At 35.3% G+C, this 21530-nt stretch overlaps 2 protein-coding genes across 2 annotated transcripts in view; one reads left to right on the forward strand and one right to left on the reverse strand.

Annotated features, from left to right (window-relative positions):
• Positions 1–154: 154 nt before the first annotated feature.
• Positions 155–11449, forward strand: LOC126912474 (small subunit processome component 20 homolog). The gene is made up of 14 exons (XM_050704718.1): positions 155–350; positions 592–878; positions 1023–1356; positions 1579–2808; positions 2903–6342; positions 6428–6592; positions 6716–7763; positions 7866–8092; positions 8213–8378; positions 8456–8638; positions 8720–9268; positions 9569–9760; positions 10134–10394; positions 10800–11449. Exons 1-14 carry the CDS (start codon positions 306–308, stop codon positions 10980–10982), a joined length of 8310 nt encoding a protein of 2769 aa, XP_050560675.1. The 5' UTR covers positions 155–305; the 3' UTR covers positions 10983–11449.
• An 886-nt stretch (positions 11450–12335) lies between these two features.
• Positions 12336–21530, reverse strand: part of LOC118264471 (uncharacterized) — a 51417-nt gene continuing 42222 nt past the window's right edge. The window contains exons 4-7 of the mRNA XM_050704735.1: positions 18194–18281; positions 17679–17786; positions 15424–15561; positions 12336–15213 (exon numbers count right to left, since the gene is read on the reverse strand). Coding sequence (XP_050560692.1) covers positions 14936–15213; positions 15424–15561; positions 17679–17786; positions 18194–18281 — 612 coding nt within the window. The 3' untranslated portion in view covers positions 12336–14935. The remainder of the gene's footprint in view (positions 15214–15423; positions 15562–17678; positions 17787–18193; positions 18282–21530) is intronic.

Below are 21530 nucleotides of genomic sequence, written 5' to 3' on the forward strand. Positions count from 1 at the left end.
TTACAATTTATATTATTTTATGCTTGGTAAAGTAAGAATAAAATTAGTAATTTGAGCTACGAGTTTCAAATCCATGTAGCCAAGGAGAAGAGGTATGAATAGGGGCTGCGAGATAAGTGTTGGCAACATTAAAACTAAGTGTCAAAGTCAATATGTAATGTCAATTTGTCAATGTCAAGCAGCACGAGTGAAGTGTTTTGAAGTTGACGATCTGTCGTTGGCATGTGGATTTATTTACAATTTGAATTTGTTAAAGTTTTTGAGAATTGTGTAAATAAATGATACTCTAAATAAACGGCTGCAACATGAAAAGCAAACCCGTTAAACATAAGTCAACAAATACTTTTCGTGTAAGTTACAAAACACATTTATTGCCATGTAGATATAGGTTAAGTGCGAGGTTTGAACAATCTTCTGTATTTTTAATTACTTTATTCACATCACAGTGGAAAAACTCATGGCATTACGTAGAAATCTTCATTATCTTTTTCAAAATTATCTGTGTGAGACGTTGTAATGCATGTTTTTACTCCTTCTGCCAACAATTTACATGGTATTTATGAAACTACATCATAACATTTATTTTTACAGTTTGTTCCTTTTGCGGAACGAATCAATGCTATTGATATCCGGCATGCTGCTCTTTACCACATTGAGCATGCATATGCCCAGCAGCCTGAAGAAAATGAAACTCATTTCTTTGTGGCTCTGCAAAAGTGGCATGTGCTCAATTTAACAGAGAATTTTAAAAAGTTTAGAAAGGAAGTCTTTGGTATTATAACTGTGCCACAACTTGTTCACAAGAAAGATGATGTTGTTGAGATATTGGAAAGATATTTGAAACTAGAAGACCAACTATGCTTGCAGCCTCTGCTCGAGTAAGTATATACAATATTAATAATTGTTTTCCACTATACTTACATTTCTATTCTGTTTCTGATTTCCAAAGTATTTGCTAGAATAAGTATTAGTGACCTCTTCAAAGTTAACAGATAATACAGTGTTTATATTTTTTTTTTCAGAATTCTAGTGTCAGTAGCAAAAGACTTGAGAGAAGATTTCTATCCATACTTTCCAAGATTTTTGGATATCCTCATAAAACTGCTAAGCACAAAAGATGCGGACAGACTAGAATGGACACTGGTTTGCTTGGCATTCTTGTTCAAAATCCTCAAACCATATTTGAAAAAGGACATTGCAGTTGTACTAAAGAGGATTATACCTTTGCTGAGTGAATCTCAACCACAGTATATAAATAATTTTGCGGCTGAAAGCTTTGCTTTTGTTGCCAGAGATATAAGGGATAAGAAGAAGTTTGTTAGTCTTGTACTAAACTATTTGCAGACTAATGATGATGTGAGTATTTTTTTAATAACTAACCTAACTTGTTATAATTAAGTTTTATTTTTGTTTGATAGCTCAATTTCATGATAATTTTGGTAAAGTAAGTTGCAAGTTTTGAATGAGTTGAGTGAGCAATGTTTTGTGTAACAGGTAGTTAGAATTAAATGAGTCAGTTACTCACACTGTTAAATTTAATCCTCAGTGTTATAATGTTATTTTTTTAATCCTTTACAGGCCATCGCTGGTTGTGGCCATCTAATATTTGAAATACTACGAGGAGTTACTGGCAAGTTCCATAGCTGCATAGAAACTTTCCTTCCCTTACTTCTGCAATATCTTAAAGAAAATAAGGAACACCAAGAAATACTATTCAAAGTACTAACACAGACAATAGAGGACAGTTTGCAAGTCATATCACACAAAGAATATGGTGTGTTCTGGTCTAGCATCATAAAATTCACTGAGGAAATCTTGAAAGATGATGATGAAGAGAGTAAAGGCTTGGAGTACATTTTAAGGCTTGCTGGCCAGGTCATAGAACATCAGCAGGGGAAGTATCTGACAAACCCTCCTCAGTTTGTACTGTTACTCATAAAAGTTATTTGTGAACAGGCCTCCGAGAGTGTTCTTGAAGTTTGTTCTCAAATTGGAGCTGTTCTACTACTCTCTCCTAATGTTTCTTTATCTCAAGAACATGCTGGCATCATTGTCAAAGTACTACTGCCTTTGCCATTCCCAAATATATTGATTAACTTTGTACAAAATGTTGTTGAGTATTCACAATTCGATTTACACATCTTACCTCCTTTTATAAAGTTTGTGATTCAGTCCAATTTTGATAATGAGGCTCTCGGCACTCTGACTAAGATATGCCTCAAAAAATCACCATTATCAATGAATGGTATAAAATTATTTGAATGGGTGAAGTATCCTTTGGATTTTGGGAAGAACCTTCCAAACTTTATGGAGCATTTTGAAAATATTATGTCAGAAGACATAGAGAAATATGTGGAGAATCCTGTGAAGCTTACAAATGTCTTATTCTGTTTGCCCCATGTAGAAAAAATCGATGTTGACCACTGTGTGAAGATGTTAGCTCAATTAATTACGAAATTGTTGGATATATTGAAGAGTTACAACCTTGAGAACCAACCTAAAGAGAATAAATTCCACTGTGACACTACTGCACTATCAAAATGTGCTAGGAAAGTGCTTTTCATACTATCAGTGGCTCTAGAAAGTGCAGTTCATATATCAAGTTGTAAGAAGCTGAAAGAGATTTGTGATATTGACACATTGTTGCCAGTGATACTGCCATGTGCTGCAGATCCTAACTACCTTTGCTCCCTGCACCTTCTGGACTTATATCTTACAGCTTATGAACATGAGAATGGATTAACTTATCCATATTTATCATTAGTCAATTCGTACCTAAAAACGAATGTATCTTCACCTTTTCATGTGGTAAGTGTTATTTATAATTTTCAGGAACATATTGTTATAGTTATGTTTCAAATTGAATATAGAAGTACTACAATATTTTTTTGTGTGTTTTCAGGTTCGCCTACTAACTACTCACATTTACAAACTGTTTGAAAATATAGAAGAACTCAACAAAACTGTAGAAGTTGGTGGCAATGTGGAGAAATTTTCAATCTTCAGCAATTGTTACTCAGTCGAATCCATAAAGCCATCGATCCAGGAGTATAGGTCTCAGTTGAACCTGCTTCAGAAGATGGCCTTCAATACAAGTCAGTATGCTCTAGCAAAGGACACAGATTTCCATCTATTTGCTCTCAATTACATGCTCGGCACTTTATATGTCAATTTCAAACTGCTCTGGGAACCGGTGACTGAGTTTATAGCCGGTTATGGAAACTCCTTAAATGTAGATGACTTCTGGCCGACTTTTCATAATGCATTAGAATCCTCGTTTTTAAACGCAAAGAAAAATCTCAAACAGTTCCAATTCGATGACGAAATTGACACGAATTTTGAAATACTACAGAAATTATATTCTGACTACAATAGCATTAGTGAAAGACCTGATTTGTACAATTATAGGAATTTGATCCTTAAAGTTATGATGAATTGCATCCAAGTTTGTGAAGCTAGGAATCGCGATGTCGTAGTTTTGTTCTTGAATTTTATTGAAGAGGAATACAGAAAGAATGACCGAATGAATGCTCTTAAGATTGATATGGAGACACATGCTAATAAGATGGAAACTGATGATGAACAACCAGAACAAAATGTTGAAAACGGTGAGGAGGTCATTGAAGAATTAGAAGAAGATCCAAAGGAAACTGTCTCAGGAAAAATAGTTTTTAAAACTCTCATAAATATAATGCAAGTGCTATCTCAGTTTAAAAACCCAAGAGCTTTACATAAAGAGCCAGTTTTCTGGGAACTTTACATGGAATTTTTAAAACACAAAAATCCTGGGCTGCAGAAGTATGCTCTGGATTGCGTACTAAACTATAAAAACAAAAATGTTATTCAGTATAAGAGCAATTTGTGCAACTTGGTTGATGAGAAGAAATTCAAAGATGAACTAACTCTGTTTAAAATCACTGAGGATGCCAAAAGTATTCAGCCTGAGGACAGGGAACATGTAGTTCCTATTATATTAAGGATACTTTATGGAAAGATGACATCTAAACTTGTAGCAGAAAAGAAAGGAGGTGGCCAAACACGACGATCCCTTGTAATGCGGTATCTGGCTGGTTGTAACGAAAATGAACTGAAAATGTTCATTGAAATGGCTTTCTCTTATTACAAAGAATATTTGGACATGAAACCTCGTGAGATATTTGAGAAAATCATGACTGAAATGGACTTGAAGTCTGTCACCAGTCCTGGAAAGCTTCATAGTATTTTAAATCTGTTTGAAGTTGTTCGAGAATATTTTGGAGGATACATGAATGATGAGTTATTGTCACAACTCTTCAATATATATTTTGCCATTTGTAGTACTGTAGCAGTAGTACTGAACCAAGGTGACAAAGTACATGTCGGATATGTGAAGGTCATGAAAAATCTTCGCACTCTAGCCTTGGGTACCACAAGGAAGCTATTTGAACAGTTTACAAAATACCCTTGGAATAAAGATGAGTTATTTGTTATGTACGAGACATTAATCTGGCCATTGATGCCCAAATTACATATTGAAGGTATTCATAGTCCAACGGCACTTTTGAGACTGTTAAACGCATGGTGTCAAAACCCTCGATACTACATTTTACTTATTACTAAATCAGAAAAGGATTCAATAAGTCCACTTCCAGCTATTTTTAAACTTCTATTAGCCCCAAAAACAAGTCCAGGTGTAGTCAACATGATTTTAGATATGATCGAAAAATTAATCACTTTAACTGAAGACGAAGAAGATAAAGAAATTCCCAGAATAGAATCTTTCAGCGTTTTACCAGTCGAGTCTCCTCAGAACGTTACTGTCATCAATTTCGGTAGTAAAATTCTGATACCGCATATACCGAGTATCTTGGAAGTCATGAAGCGAAGGATGGCGAACTCTGCTAAGTCAAACACTGTTAACAAGAGAGATTTGTTGATCTTGTCAAGAATCACAGAATTGGTTGCATCACCCGAGCTCTGTGATGAACTACTCAATCTCCTTCTACCAATATTGGTCAAGAAAGTATGCATGAATATGGCGGAAGAAAATATGGAACATGCTGTGAATACCATAATCAATCTGCTTGGACACAGTTCAAACCCTCAAGTTTACATAAAGAATATAGCCGTGTTGTTCAACAAAGTCGGTCCTGTAGAAGTTAGAAAATTGCTTCTAAAATTACTTTCGTCCATAGCTGAAGGCGCTACCAAAAATAAAGATGTACTTACTAGAATGGCGGAGACAGTCGCAGAAATGAATGCTTTCAACAAAAGATGGATTGAACAGCCAGATTTTGATAGAAGAATAGATGCCTACAAGAAAATCTATCAGTTATTAGACAAAGATGAAATTGACGTAGATCTCGCAATATTAATAGTAAACAATTGCTTCTATTTTATTCGAACTGAGAAGGATATTGGTTTGCGCGACAGTGCTGGACTATGTTTAAAACGGATACTCCCAAAACTGCTAATGAAATATAGGTCCACTCCCGACGGCCAGTTTCTTGTTAGAGACACTGTTTTGTCACTAATATCCACAGGCATAAGAGATACTAAAAATGAATTGTTAAGAAACGAGTGTATCAACTTACTTGGTGAACTTGCTAGAGAATGTCCGGACGCTGATGTAGTTATATCAGATCTAGCTCATTTCGTGAACAAAGAAGATAGAGAAGTAGATTTCTTCGATAATATGTGTCACCTTCAAATGCACAGACGTGTACGAGCACTGTTAAAATTCTGTAAAGTTGCCAAAAAGATGACGAAATGCCCTACACCCAGGACCTTGACTAACTTCATTCTCCCTCTAGCGTCTATGTATATTTGTGATGACAAATATACGGATAAAAATACTTTAATTGATGCGTGTATAGAAGTAGTGTCTACTTGTTGTAGATTACTACCCTGGTACCATTACGAAGTGATATTAAAACTTTATTTGAATAAAATGCGACATTCTTCAGAGCATCAAAAGCAATTGACTCGTATATTGGTTGGAATTATAGATGCATTCCATTTTGATTTCTCTAAAGTTAATAATATAGAACTTCCTAAAGCACTTATAACAAATGTGCATCAATTTAAAATGACCAAAAAGTCGGAGAATAAGGAAAATGTGGAAAACGATAAAGAAGTAGCCGAAGATGACGAAGAGAAAGAAAATGAATCAGAAGTTAAAGAAAACATTGAATTAGACGAAGAAAGCGAACTTAAAGCAGCAGACGACGAAATAGTAGAGGATGAACCTAGTAAAGAGGCTACAAATGTACCAGCATTTGAAAGAATAACAAATGTATCTCCGTCAGTAGCTAAGAGGATCATTAAATCCCTGACTGCTGGTTTATTGCCACAGTTGAATCGGTAAGTAAGAAACCTTTTATACACCTTAATGGTATTATGCTATTAAATTGTAATTATAATACTAAATATATTTTCTTTTATTCAGTGCTATTGGCAAAATGACGGAACATGAAGAGTCTCATAAGGTGAATCGGCGAAAGACCGGCTTCGATCGGCAGGAAGAGGATATGTTGCGAGTGCCGATAGCTTTGGCGCTTGTCAAGTTGTTGCAGAGACTGCCTGGTGATCTACTGAAACATCAATTGCCTGGGTGAGTTCATTTATGTATACTAACATAGAGGCAAGTGTTTCATATGTTAAGCCTCCACACTAAAAACATGTTGTCATCAGAAAAAAAATCCATCTTAATTTAATTATGTTTTGTTTCTTTTAGAATCATCATAAAACTCTGTTCATTCCTCAAATCTCCTTTGAAACAAGTCAGAATAACGGCGCGAGATATCGTCAAGAAGATTATGCTGACTGTTGGAACGTCATATCTAGGAGTTTTGCTTGAGCATTTAACATTATTACTAACCAGAGGATTCCAAGTACATGTCTTGGTTGCCACAATACACACAGTGCTAGACGCTTTGAAATCAGAGTTCAAACCAGGAGATCTTAATGAAAATCTACATTACATACTAGATGTGTGTACTAATGATCTCTTCGGTGCCTTATCTGAAGAGAAAGAGGTTGACAAACTACACTATAAGACGCCAGAAGCAAAACCCAGCAAGAAAAGTTACGTGACACTAATGATAGTCTCACAAAATATAACGGAACAATGCCTTATCAATTTGGTTCTGCCTTTCAAAGAAGTTCTGCAGAAACATCACTCGAAGAAAATTGTGTTGAAAGTTCAAGAAGCCCTCATGCACATTACAAGTGGTTTAGTAACTAACAACTTTATAGACATTGAATCACTCTTCGTATTCCTACACGGCGTGGCTTCCGAAAGCATACCAGAGTTCGTACTAGGTGCTCCAAAGCGAGAGATAACTGAAAAGCAAAGAGAATCAATGCTAAGAGCGAAACCAGATTGTTTCCTTATTCCTGAAACTCCGAAACGTAATAAGGAATCTCAAGCTAAACACGTTAGGACTTCTGGTAAGGCTAACGCTCATGTTTTAGTAGAATTCAGTTTGAATATTCTATACGTAATTCTGAAGAGAGAGAAAGTACCAAGGATGGATTGTAGAGCATTTGTAGATCCACTTATACCTCTACTAGTAGATGCTTTGAAGAGTGATCATGTAAAAGTGACGACGGTAGCCATGAAGTGCATAGCGACTTTGTGGACGATCAGAGTGTCAACGCCAACATTAGAAGAAATGATTCAAGATATTGTTAAAACTATATTTATTACCCTACACAAATATGCCACGTCTGAAATAAGCAAACAGAATGATAACTTCAATTTAGTTAGGACAGCTTTTAAGGTAAGAAATTTGCTGTGAAATTTTTATAATGTAACAAGATATATATATTTTTTTTCGATTATTGTTTAATATCAAAAAATATTAATTAATTTTCATTTTCAGGCCGTAACAGTTCTAGTCCGAAATGTAAAATATTACAAATTAGAAGAGGAACAGTTGAAAACTCTACTCCTGTATGCAGAGGAAGATTGTCAGAATGATGAGAAGCAATCGAACTCATTCTCTCTATTGAAAGCCATACTAGAAGCTAGATTAGTATCCAATGAATTGCACGAAGTTATGACGAAAATATCAAGGATCTGTATATTGAGTGAATCTGCTAGATCTCGGTAAGTGATTCATAAGTTTCTTTTAAATTAAATAGGAGTTCCTCAGGGTGCAATCATAGGCCCAAACTTTTTTAGTATTACATTTATTTTTATATTTATGAAATTGTGTATTACTTTCAGAGATGAGGCTCGCTTGATATTCGTCAATTACTTAACTCACTACTCTCCTGGTAAACGACTGGAGAAATTCATAGATTTCTTTGTGACACAGCTCAACTATGAACTTCAACACGGTAGAGAATCTTCGCTAAAGTTCATAGACATGATTATAAATAAATTGAATGCGGTAAGATTTATTGTTTTTTGTTTTATTGTACTATTTATACCATATCTATAAATACTAAAGCTAGCTTGTTATTACAGGCACAACTATCAAAGCACGGTTCTCACCTCCTCCTAGCGTTGGGTACATGTATGATCAATGACAGCGCGCCTGAGTGCCGCGCCGCGGCCGCCGGTTGTATAGAAGCCATGCTTAAAAAGTTCCCGGTAAAAGAAAGGAATAAGCTCTTCAATCTAGTTATGAATTTCTTCAAAGATAATCAGGTATGTGTTATTAAAACTGTTTAAACATGTTTGATGTAATGTTATTATTATTTTAACACTGTTTTTTTTTCACTTTCATAGCCAATACACTTCGAATTAGCCGCCCAACTTAGCACGCGCTTCGTAAACGTAGAACAAGAAGATTTCAAGAGCAGACTCAATACAATCCTATCTTTTGTTAGCGGCAAAATATTATTATTAAGCAACGACATTTCTGAGGGTCGCTTTGTAAAAATAACACTAGAACAATCTGATGACAAGACTGATGAAGACAAACAGAAGGAAAAGGATCACAGTTTAATTCAAATATTGAACTTGATCGAGAAGATCACTTTACATTGCGCGTCCAGTTTGACTGATAAGAAGTACGTGCAAGAATTTGATGAAATAGGACAGCATTGTAAAGCGTTGTTGGCTTACCCTCATGCGTGGGTGAGGCTAAAATCTGCGCACATATTGGGGCAGTTGTTGTCTGTTGTTGATGCTGAAGAGTTAGATAATATTGTGAAGAAGAAGGTGGAATGTGATAGAGGATTTATTTATGATGAGACTGAAGACGTTTTGAGGAGTTTGGTGCTGGACTTATGTGCGCAGTACACTACAGGGGCTTCGAAAGAAATGGTTGAACAGGTGAGGTTTCTCTTCTTTTGCATTATTTATTTAAATAAATGTCTCATGAGAGTTTAAACTCTCATGAGACATTTGTATTTAACGAGTTACTCACGTGTCTATTTAAGATAACTCAACTTGTTTCAAGCCACGCTTGAGGCTCATATTTTTGAGCAGAATAGCCCAACACGCGACGCGGCGAACGTTGTGTTGCCAATTGATAAAAATAATGCATTTATTTATACTCACGCTTTTAATATATTATACTCATAAACTTAACTTTAGATGAAATAATATTTACAATTATTGTTTTTGTTACAGGTGACAGCAGTATTATTCCTGATACTAAAGTTAGTGCACTCAATGTCAAGTTTCAAGCTAGACAAGAAACCTCAGCAGACTGACAGCGAGGAGGCTGAAGGTGGAAGCAGGATGAACATTCGCTGGATCCTGTTCAAACTGAGGAGAGCCATCAATGTCGAAGTGGCGAGAGCACCTACTAATATGAATATTGTAAGTTAATACTTATTTCGACAAAAACGTATTGCCCTACTAGAATTAATTTTCTGGTGCGTTTGCTAACATTTCACATAGACTTCACATCCAGAACAGCTAAGCTATTCTATAACGTTCAATTCGAAAGATTGAGGTGAACTTGATCGCGGCCCGCCATGTCATTGGTTGTGACAATAATTTCGACCAATGACGGGCGAGAATGCGATCGAGTTCCTATCGACAGTTACAGAATAGCCTAGCTGGAACCACAGTTAGTGGATTATACAAATAATTATTTCGTGCGAAAAAAAGAAAATACACCCATGGCCCGTAATACGCATGTCAATTAATAATTGTTGTTATTTTATATCCCTTTGCTATATTTTCACAGAGAACATCAATATTCACAATGTGGACACACGTGATCAGCTCTTTAGAAAGCGAAGACGTGAATAAAGTGATCGACGTGATTCTCCCGCCAATAGTGCGTGAACTGTCTACGGGTGACGCGGCCACGCCGGCAACCATAGCCAAGCAACTAGCCGGTAGACTTGGCAAGAAATTACGGCGAAAGATTGGAGAAATAGAGTATAGCAAACTCGTTGCTGAAGCACAGATGAAGCTGAATATCAAGAGGGCTGAGAGGAAGAAGGTTTGTATCGATTTTGTTATATTTTGGATGTTTTTTTGAGGGGGAATCATCCAATGGCTTCTCCCGCCTTGGGTGAGGCAGGAGGGAGTGTCTTACTCTTACTGGCTAAATACCACCCGTTCCTTCTCCTGCTTTTACCCGGTGCCCCGGTAACTGCTACGTTGTCCGCAGCTCCGGATATATTTTGGGTGCATTGCTTGAAGATTTTGTTCAAAATCTTTATTAGAATCTATTGATGTGTAATTTGGTTTATAGTGTCACACTTCTTTTTAGTTTACAGTCGATTTTAACAACATTCCAGTAATTGGCAACACTACAGTATATATGTTGCCAGTTATAATAAATATCTAAAATCGTTTAACATACATTGAGCTTTATTGACTAACTATACGATATTTGTTTCAGTTACTTCTCCAAGAGAAAGTGAACAATCCAGAGAAGGCAGCTAAGAGAAAACTCCAACTAAAAGAAAAGAAGAAACAATTCAAGAAGGTCAAAATGGAAATGTTGCAGGGCAAGAGGCCGCGGCCTAAGAAACGAAAAGCTGAGGACTTTGATATTGAAGACCAACTGCTTAATGACGACTAGAGTAATAACAGTAGTACTACTATCAAACATTTATTTAATTCATGTAGTAACATTTATGAATTTTCTTTTATGTTAACATCTTGTTTGTAATGCTATTTTAGTATCTATATGTAGGTACATAAGCATATATTTCGTCTGAAGGCCCCTATCCTATGTCCTATGGATACTATAAGTATCTAATAGAAGTATTAAGAGACACAATGTGTTTTCTATTGTGTTTCATATACCAGCAGACAAGAGGTTAATTGACTTTGTATTCTAACTGCCGATTTCAATAACCGATATTAATGTAAAATCTTCATTTTTGACTGAACTAAACTTAATGTTGAAAATCAATTTCAATCTTAATCTAATTTGATTTTGATTGAGATCGGCAGTAAGTCGTATATGCTATTTTTAAGATATAAGTTTTGTAAATATAGTTTTAAGCAAGTTATTAGGTATGTATATTATATTTTGTTAACGAATACTTACTGTTTTATTTATTGACGTTATTTTATACTACCAGTTTCCCATAGTCGTTCTAGTGGTTCTCTGTACTGTCGGTACTAGTAGCATTTTATTTTTCTACTAGGGTCGGTTCATATCTGACGTAAAATACATCGAAAGTATCATCGGTCGTACTAACGTAACATCGTTTGAGTGTAAACGGTGAATTATTTTACTATACATTTGTCTGTTTTGGCGTTACGCAAATGATACGCAACGCATGTTCCGGCAGATATGAGCCGCCCCTTAAGGAAAGGATAATCTTATTGACCATACAGTTTAGTAACTCAAAAGGACAGGTACGAATAAAACTCCATTTTTATAAACAAAATAAATATATTGCTTTATGCATTCAAAGTATAAAAGAACAATTAACAAAAACACCGAACGAACGAACATCACAATGGGAACGATGCCTTTTTACAAAATACGTGCTTTTAAGCATAGGTAGTTGTAATATTTTATATCAGCAACTGTATTTTAGTACATTAATCACTTAAACATACACACATATGATGCCTGTCTCCCATTGGGGTAGGCAGAGGCAGTAGAACGCCAAATGATAGGATACTAGCATACCTCATTCAATACATCGACACGTCCTAAGTATAAGTAAGTAACTGAAAAAGTTAAATTTTACAGGAGAGCGAATTTAAGATTGCAAAAATTATAAATTGTCATATCTTTGTCATTTTAAGGATTTATGGTTTGAAATTTGGTAACTGAGTTTAAAATTAAGTACAGTTTATGTTTACAAGGAAATTTTGTTTGTAAAGGTTTATGGTTTTATTTTATAACACTTATTTTACTAATTTTACTCCGGTCTTAGAATGTATCAAAATACTCTAACTGCCACATCCACACTTTTTCAATGGAATATTTATCGAATATTTTACGCGATATCCATGGAATAAGTAGTTAAGTGCCTAGATACATTTTACAATTAAAATTGAATCCAGTGTATAAATGTGTAACTACGTAGATACACACTTATGCACCGGGAATGGCTAAAATTCCATAATAATTATCATTAGGACTTACCTTGTCTAGGTGACGAATAAATTTCATTTGGTGGTGACATGGTGAGATTCTGTCGCCTTTTAATTGCATTTTGCTTTAACGATACTAAGAATTTATAGCGTTCACTATATTAATAAAATATAGCGCACCGCTCGCGCGTGTCGCTCGCTGTTACCGCGAAGAACTGAGCGAGCGGCAGATGCCCGCATCCCGCGTCTCGATCCCCCCGCGTACTACTATTTAACTGGAACTTCCATATTTGTACGTTGTATTTATTTCCTAGCTAATTCAGATAAATACTTATGCGTCTGAAAAAAACCATGTTCGGCTGTTACAATTTTTTTGATATTTTTTTATTGGATAGATACAGGTACGTTGAAGCTAAAAATGCAATAAAAACCATTTCGTGTATCTGGCAGATACATACTTATACTTAGCGGGTGTCGACATATTGATAGGTACATTTCGATACTTCCAATCGACGAATACGCATGAAGAGATTGATGAATGTCGATGAAGCGAAAGAGGTATGCCAGAATCACTTAAATAAATAGCTAAAGATAAGTAGGTTTATATAGAACTTAACATATTATCTAATGCAAACCATGGAACTATACAGTTATAAGTACACCCTCGATCTACGAGATTAATATACTTATAAATAGAGATTTAATTTAATTCTACTGAAATAATATAAAGTATAAGTAATTTTAATTATATATTTCATACCCTTCTTATTAAGTTATTGTAACTAACTTAAACTATTCTCATTAATATTAGATACACTTAAATTATATGTAATATTATAATTTGAACCGAAACTCTTACAAAGAATATGTGCGTGATCTAAATGTCTGATACTTGTCCAGTGTAGTACAATATTCATTATATCGGACTGACAATTTCACATTTAATATCTTAAAGTATAATAAAAAGGGTTCATCATAGTAAAACCAAAGCATACACAACTATTACTATAATACGGTAAAACGGGGTGAATAGAATTCAAAGGATGAATAGATACAGGAATGGGGTGAATAGATGTTAGAATATGTTCAATATTTATTCACCCCTTGAATTCTATTCACTCCGTTTTCCGAAAAAACATGTATTACTAATACACACAATTAAATTACTCAATAAATTTGATACTCAAAGCACCATAACTCTTTAAAACGCTAAATATTATTTTTAAAATAATAATTAGCTTTATATTTATTATTGGTTAAGACTCTGAAACTATTTTTGTTTATCCTCGTGTGTCTACAACTACCAACAGTGAGATATTGAAATATATTTTTAAATATTAGGCCGGGAGCTGGTAACTCGAATATTATTTTTTAATTTATTAAATGCACAGAACTTTATCGACTATGAAAGCGTCTAATAGTTCATCTGTAGAACAAGTAGAGCGAATACTTAAAATATTTTTAAAACTTTATTTATTTAGTAAGTATGTAACATTGTATAATTAGTTTAGTAGATAGCAATATTAGTGGCAGGGGAGCCCATGATGGGATTTCAGTAGTTACTCGAGCGCGTGAAATTAACATATGTATGTGCAATACTTAGTGTCATGTTGAATATACCCACCATATTTCCGATCTGCTTTGACAGGGGAATTAAAAAAATAAAAAAATGTATATCTAAATGGAGTCTGTTTAGTTCTGACAGATTAAAGGAAGAGAGATCGAAGGCATTCTAAAGGAAGCATTTAAGAAAAAATGCTCATTTGAGCATGATTTCTACGAGTGGTAGGGTGTTGTGTTCGTTGGCCCTAACATTTAACCCCACTATCCAAACTGGCAGATTAAGGGTTTTTCATTATCAGAGACACATGTAGCTTGTACACGAGCAATATCTGATACGCTCTAGAACAAAAGTTAAAGATTTGTTCCCCTTTCCTCCACCGGTGCTAGGAAATGTCACTAAACCATTTTTTCTTTCTATCACCTCAAAAATTCAGTAGGTTTCTCGAAGACGAAGACGCTCGAGTAAATCCAAATTTTGTTTCGTGGGCTCCCCTACTATAGGTAGGTAAGGGAATTACGTAAAAGTATAATAATAGAAAGGAGAAGTATAACAATAACATTTATAGCAATGGACGGCAGCAAGCTCGGCGATTATCTAAAGCTTATTCAAATTCAAAGCGTAACGTTGGAGTAAAGTAAGTCATAGCTGTTAAGAATTTAAAAAGGTCGCGAAACGAGCACGTTTACGTACTATTTTCTATAAAGCCTTGGGGTATAATGCAAATAATATCTCTGTGAATTGTTCTTTTTTTTTCTTAATTCTTATGTACTAAGTATTTATAAAATTAACATCAAATGAGATCTTCCCTGCACGGTTACGCCTGCTAACCAACATTTCAAAACCTTAAAATTGGTAATTGACTAGTAATTTGTATGAAAGAAAATCTAGGGAAGATTTCAATCGAGGAGTGATTAGATTAAGAGGAGCATAGCGGAGATAGGGTTGTACCTCATGATTTTGGATAGGAGGATCCAGAGGAGGGAGGTGGTGGTGGCGAGGGCGACTCCTCCCCAGCCAAGTTCGAGAGACCAGGCGGTGGAGAACTCTCTAGCGGAGAGGAGTGAGAGTGCAGGTCCTCGAGGGCCGACTACACCGTCCCCTGTGCCGTCTGCGTGCGAGCTGCCACGAGCTGACACACGCTGCACCCGCTTGAAGTGGATGATCATTAGTGTGAACATGGCGAACAAACCTGTGAACGAAGATACATTACGACTTCAATAAACTCTATTTGTTGTTCAATAAACTCTATTTGTTGTTGTAATTTCTAGTTGTTGTCAACATAATTAAAGTTCCCAAGGTGGCGCCACTATCGATATTCGTCGTCCTCGTTTTCTATATCATGAAATACTAATATAGTTTCCTTTTGAAAAGCATAGTTGTTAAAGATGTCTTAACTTACCGGCTAACAGATACATGACGCCTGTAATAAGTACGGCGCTGATCTGATGCTTGCAGATGCCGAACGCGCCCACCAGGGCCGCGCTGCCCAGTACTATGAGGCAGACTAGGGCGCATGATATGGATAGATTCTGCATACCTGGAATTACAAGATATGATTTTTGTAAATTTACAAAATAGATTTACGTGTGAGCGATGAGTCAGATTCAGTCGCTTTGTCGTTAATTTGGGTAGGATTTACAATATATTTTCAACCTTATCATTTATATATAGAGTTAGATGTTATGTAACGGCCGATTTCTGTCGCTTTTATTACTATCGAGACTTCCAGAATTGGACTTAAAATATTAAATGTTGTCTTTAACGAAGTTCTTCAATATTGACTTATTAATTAGGAGTTATTATAGGTACCTAGCTAATCGAATTTGTAGACATAGGTACGTAAATATACCTAAGCTAAATAGATTTCAAACATTTGCTCTGAAATTTAATTAATCGCTGAAAGTTGATTTTGTATTCGAATAGGTGTTTATCGTTCCACGTCGGAGGTCGGAGGCGAATGGTCGGCTCTTTAAACATGTAAAGGGTTGGGGCGATTAACGACGGTGCTGAAAATATATTAGGTACCACTTCCTAGCTGAAAATACCTTAGTTCATTAATTTTTAATTTGGATATTGCCAAGTAATGTGTCTTTACTGGGAAATATTTCTAGGTTGTGTGTGTTGTGTTAATATTTAAAAGCTTATAGTTACATTTCTAAGTTTGATTATATTTATGAAGCAGAAATATTATAGTTACATGGGTATGTAGATAATTATGTATATAATTATGTAGACGCTGGATAGGTTTTCGTGTAAGCGAAGGCTAGATATTTCCTCGAGACTGTTTTCAATATAAGTAGTAATAAGAGATGTAATACCAATTATTTAATTCCATGAACTTTTATTTTTCGTTTCGTATGTCAAAGTTTCTGAGTGAGTGCTCCAAATACCTAATTGTATTATGAAAGTGGATATAAAACCGAAACTTTCTGCTGTCGGTTTCGTTTCCAAAATGTTGCAGAGGGCTACTTCCGAAACTTTGTAATCAGGAAAATTAAAAAAGTTTTAAAATGCGGCTTGAGTTTTGCGAACGAAATAAAGTAGGGTAGGTATCAACTGAGTTAGGCACTTATCTAGATACCTAGGTGTCTACCTATGTAGGTATGTAGACAGAGTTTGGCAATTATACAATTAAACATTAATTATGTTACTAAACCCTACGTTTAAGAAGGTCTCTAGTTAAGCCATACGAGTATTTACAGTATAAAAAAACCTATAGATTCACATTCATTCGGTACATTAGGTACGTACGTACTAGGTCGAACCTGTCTAGGCGGACGTAGGTCTATTTACCGATAATATGTCTTCCAGGTACTCGAATACTTTACTCGAAAAACACGTTGATAAATGAATTTGGCCGAAAGCAAATGGTTCTTCAAGGCCTTGCTCAGCGAGCGAAGTAAAGGGCGTTGTTTATGCATACCTTGACTTATCGCCGTTGAATATTTATCCTCTTGTTTTCATAATGAACACAGCTTTTATTATCATGAAAGGATAATTATGACAGTTTTATGTCGCGTTAACAACTCATTTTAAATGCTAAATTCGATTTGTTTTTCTTTTTTTATTAGGTATCATTTATGAGCGTTATGTGACGCAAGAAACGGGTGGTGTTTCTAGGTGTAAAATATTTTTTTACATTACGTTAAAAAGTTTGCAAAGGCTTTACGTGGTCTCATTTAAAAAAATATCAAACCTACCCTTTGTGCCTAATTGTAGACCTCGACCTTTAGGCCTAATTTAAAAAAAAATAGGTATCGTATGATGTTTTATAATGTCAAGCTATAGCCTAAGGGTGCCTAAGGCCGTGAGGCAAAAATGTGACAAAATAGGTATAATGTTAACGAAATTGTATTATTAATAAGCCCAGTTTTATATCTCACAGTTTCGAAACTGTTTTGGTCATGATGAACCCTAGAGTTGTATCTCCTGCCGCACTTAGACACAATTAATGATTGCTTAAACTATTTCTCAGTAACGATTTTGTTCCGAGAACAATTGCTAAGGACTGAGTTAAGTACCATTAAATGACTCTGAGTATGGCGATAAGACTCACTAAACACTGTAGGTAGACTAACCGCTAAGGAGTTCATTATGAAAGATAGTTATTTTTTAGTTATTTAAATTCATAATGGATAGGAACGAAGTACTTACGATGTTGCCAATCAGCTCGAGGCTCCTCATCGTCACTGTTTGCTAAATAATTTGTGCATACTGGCTGCGAGGGGAAGCCGACCCTGGACAATATCGACACCTCTTCCTCTGGAAAAGACATTCAGCGTTAGACTCGAAAACACTTTTGTAAGTAACATTGATATTATTATAATGACTACTAAATATGTCGGCGACGGCTCACATAATCTGGAAGCCAAATGCGAAACCTCATTAGGTATTACGTACCAATTAACCAATTCTGAAGATCCGTATACACATAGGTATTCATTACCTTCATTACAATAGATCTATTAAGAAAAGTAACATGACGTCATGCACATAGGCGTAAGGAGGGTTAATTGTATGTACAATGCGGTCACTTGTCCCATAGAACAGGAATGAAATTCAAGACCGTCGCCCTTACGACCACTTGTGGAGAAAAAGGAAAATTCCTTTCACATGGTCGTGAATTCTTCATAAGAAATTGCACAAAATATTTATAGAAATAGAAATACCTTCAAGAGACACGCACATCGTCCAGATGCCTCCGTTCATCGGCACTAGAAAGGTCCCCCCGCCCTTTCGATTACTTGTATCTTCAATCTGTAAAGAGGAAATATTTCATGATTATGTTTATATGTAGGTAAAGAACAAAGTGTGTAGGTATTTGACGCGCGCCTGAACAAGTTCAAGGCAAAAATGAAACGTCGAAGGAAAGTATTCTCGACGCAAATGTTGTCAAATAGGCTTTTCTTACTCACACTTCGGTAGATTAGTACTGAGAATGAGCCACCATTCCATCGTACCACTTAGTTTAGCTAAAGGCTTTTTGTAGCATATTTTCTATGTTCTTTTACTAAATAGCTATTTGAAAATGGAAAAACTGTTCGTTTTTTTCTCGCTCGTCATTGGTCGAGATTATTCTCCCAACCAATGACATGAGCTCACTTCGAATGTTAGGAATCTATATATTAATACGTGATACAAAAACTTTGGAGCGCTTTTTACTAAAATTGCGCGGTCGTAGGAGCATAAAATTTGGTACACTTATAGTTTATGTGTAGGAGAAGTACAGAACGCTAATATTTTTCAAAAATAATGCTTATAAAGTATATTAAATCAATAAATAAAACATTACACCCACATGCATAGTATCTGATCCTACTTGACAAAACGTCAAAATAGATAGACATTGCGATGATATTCTCACGTGTCATATGAATAGAGTTTAAATAAAAGAGTTTGTTTGAGTTTGAGTTAAATAAAAATTATCCTTGAACGCATGTTAAGTGGTATTGTAAATTAAATCGTATATGGTTGAATTTCTCGACCACTAGGCGACCACTAGTTGACAATAATTACCTAGCTGGGTTGAACGTTGTTCATGCCTACCAATTCGGCAAATGTATGTGTAAGCTATCACAGACATAAAGAGCTAAGAAGAGATAAATAATATTGTTAGGTACCGAAATAATTTAATTTATTTTCCTAGATGACTAGATACGTATCTAATAACGTGAGGACTGTCCGGATATTACGAAAGTTATAAGCCTCGAAGCGAAGGATTAGCGGCCAATAACTTTTGAAGTTGGGATTTATTTTCATAGAAGCAAATATGGAACATTTGGAGTGTGTGAACTTGATGGGCTTCAGTATTTTGTACAAAGTATTATACTTACATGAATTAGTTGGAAATATTCTACAGGTAGATTATGTGGATACTTATAAAGGTAGATATGTTTAATAGAGAAAGAAGAAACAACTGACTCATGTTTTTTTAAATCGAGTACAAATTACAATATTACTGTTGTTTAGTGTAGAGTAGACATATAAGCAGGAGAAGGAACGGGGTGGTATTTAGTTAGTAAGAGGCTGATACTCCCTCGCCCTCGCCTTGGGTAAGGCAAGAGAAATCATTGGATGACTTACCCCCGTCAAAAAGGGTGGACGTATAAATAAGAGAGAAATACATATACCGTTACAGTATACGCCTTAGTAAATAAAACAGGGTGTCTTGGAATAAAATTAAAACTTCTCGTTCCAACATAGATTCAATATCTACCTATGTACAATAATACATATTCAACATTGCACGGTTGCGTCGCGTGCAAACTTTAGGTGCAGTCTCAAGGCAGTGCTCACCTGATTACGGCATTGTTTTATTCGCTTCCACAGCCTTGAACTGAACGCAAGTGCCAATATCAGTAATATCGAAGTATGTTCAATAATTAATATGAGTTATATTTTAACACTGCAACTATTGTGCTGCACTGCTGTGTCTTTTAAGTTTTATATTTGTGATAATGTAATGTTTTAAAAATAAAAAACAGTCTGTTGCGAATAATGCCTTTTACTAGATTTTTATGTAGGGCATGTAGGCTCTGTGATAATGGTGATAAAGGTTCGATAGAGTTAGCTTATTTAGCAATTTTTTTTGGTAAGTTCTAAAAACCAAGTGGACGAAAAAACAAAAGCTGCGCACAATGAAGTCGGTTTAAATTATATAAAGGGGTTTGAAGATATTGCGAACGTAATCTATTATATAAAAATAAGTCAGGTTTTCCTTCCTGATGCTATAACTTCAGAATGCACGAACCGATTTCCACGGTTTTGCATTCGTTGGAAAGGTCTCGGGTTCTGTGAGGTTTATAACTAAGAAAATTCAAGAAAAAAGTCATGGTGGCGAAACGGAGTTCGCCAGGTTTGCTAATTACATATAGAACTAATTGCCGCATTCCGATACATTTAATGATTACTTAAACTATTCTTTACTTAATAATGATTTTGTATCGAAAACAATTACTGAGAACATGGTTAACACACGATTAAACGACTCTGAGTACGGCATTAAGTATCTAATCAGTTTTAATTTAACCACGACAAAATGCAAAGCATCTGCCTACGTAAACTAATTTGCGTTACTGTCGCGTTCAAAGTAGATATTTGGTTAATCCGTAGCTACACACACATACCTACTCTAGATACATGTACCTAAGTATGTATAACTTAATTCTCTGTTCGTCTATTACCTTTAACCTATTACAAAGAGTGTCCTTCATAGAGTAGACGAATTAAGGGAAATAATACACGTAGGTACATTATATAGGCATTGAATATAATCATTATCATTAACATCGATTTCAAGTGAAACCCTGTGTTCTTCTATTTGATTGATGGCTTTACATCAAGGGTTGCGCCGAGGCTGAACCGTTGGGGCGGGAAAATGGCATTGAATATAGAACATTAATGGCGGAGTAGAAGTTGAGTTCGTATTAAAAAAAAACAATTATTTTTGTATTCGTTTGGGTTTGGGATGTTGTTTAATCGTTGATAGGTGTTTTAGTAGATTGGATTACAAATACATATACACACTCCAGACACACAAGTTCATATACAAATGACGCCCAAAACCGAAACAACAATTGGTGGATCACACAAAGAGATGCCCCGTGCGGGAACCGAAACCGCTTCACGGTGCGCGGCAGCAAGTTTCATTAGATAATTTCTTCATCGTCCCAAATTCAACCCTTTCCAAAACAACACTGTTACAAACAAATGGCACAATGTTTAACAAGTTTTATGTACCTATCTAATGGCCTCACAGTCTAAATATAATTCAAACAAATTAGACAATTCCAAACCATCAAATTATCCGTCCAAATATTTACGTTCGCTTCCAGCTTCCAGCACAAGATGATTTAATTAAAACATTAAAACTTTAATCGGCAAATATTTTCATTTGGGGAAGTGAGACAACGTGTAATTCGTGAATTGAATTATAATAATATGTATCTGAGACCGGAGTAAAACCAATTACCGAATGTGTATCGTTAATTTAATTAGTGAGGTTAT

Source organism: Spodoptera frugiperda, chromosome 26 (genome assembly GCF_023101765.2).
Source record: "Spodoptera frugiperda isolate SF20-4 chromosome 26, AGI-APGP_CSIRO_Sfru_2.0, whole genome shotgun sequence".
In the NCBI taxonomy this organism is placed as follows: domain Eukaryota; kingdom Metazoa; phylum Arthropoda; class Insecta; order Lepidoptera; family Noctuidae; genus Spodoptera; species Spodoptera frugiperda.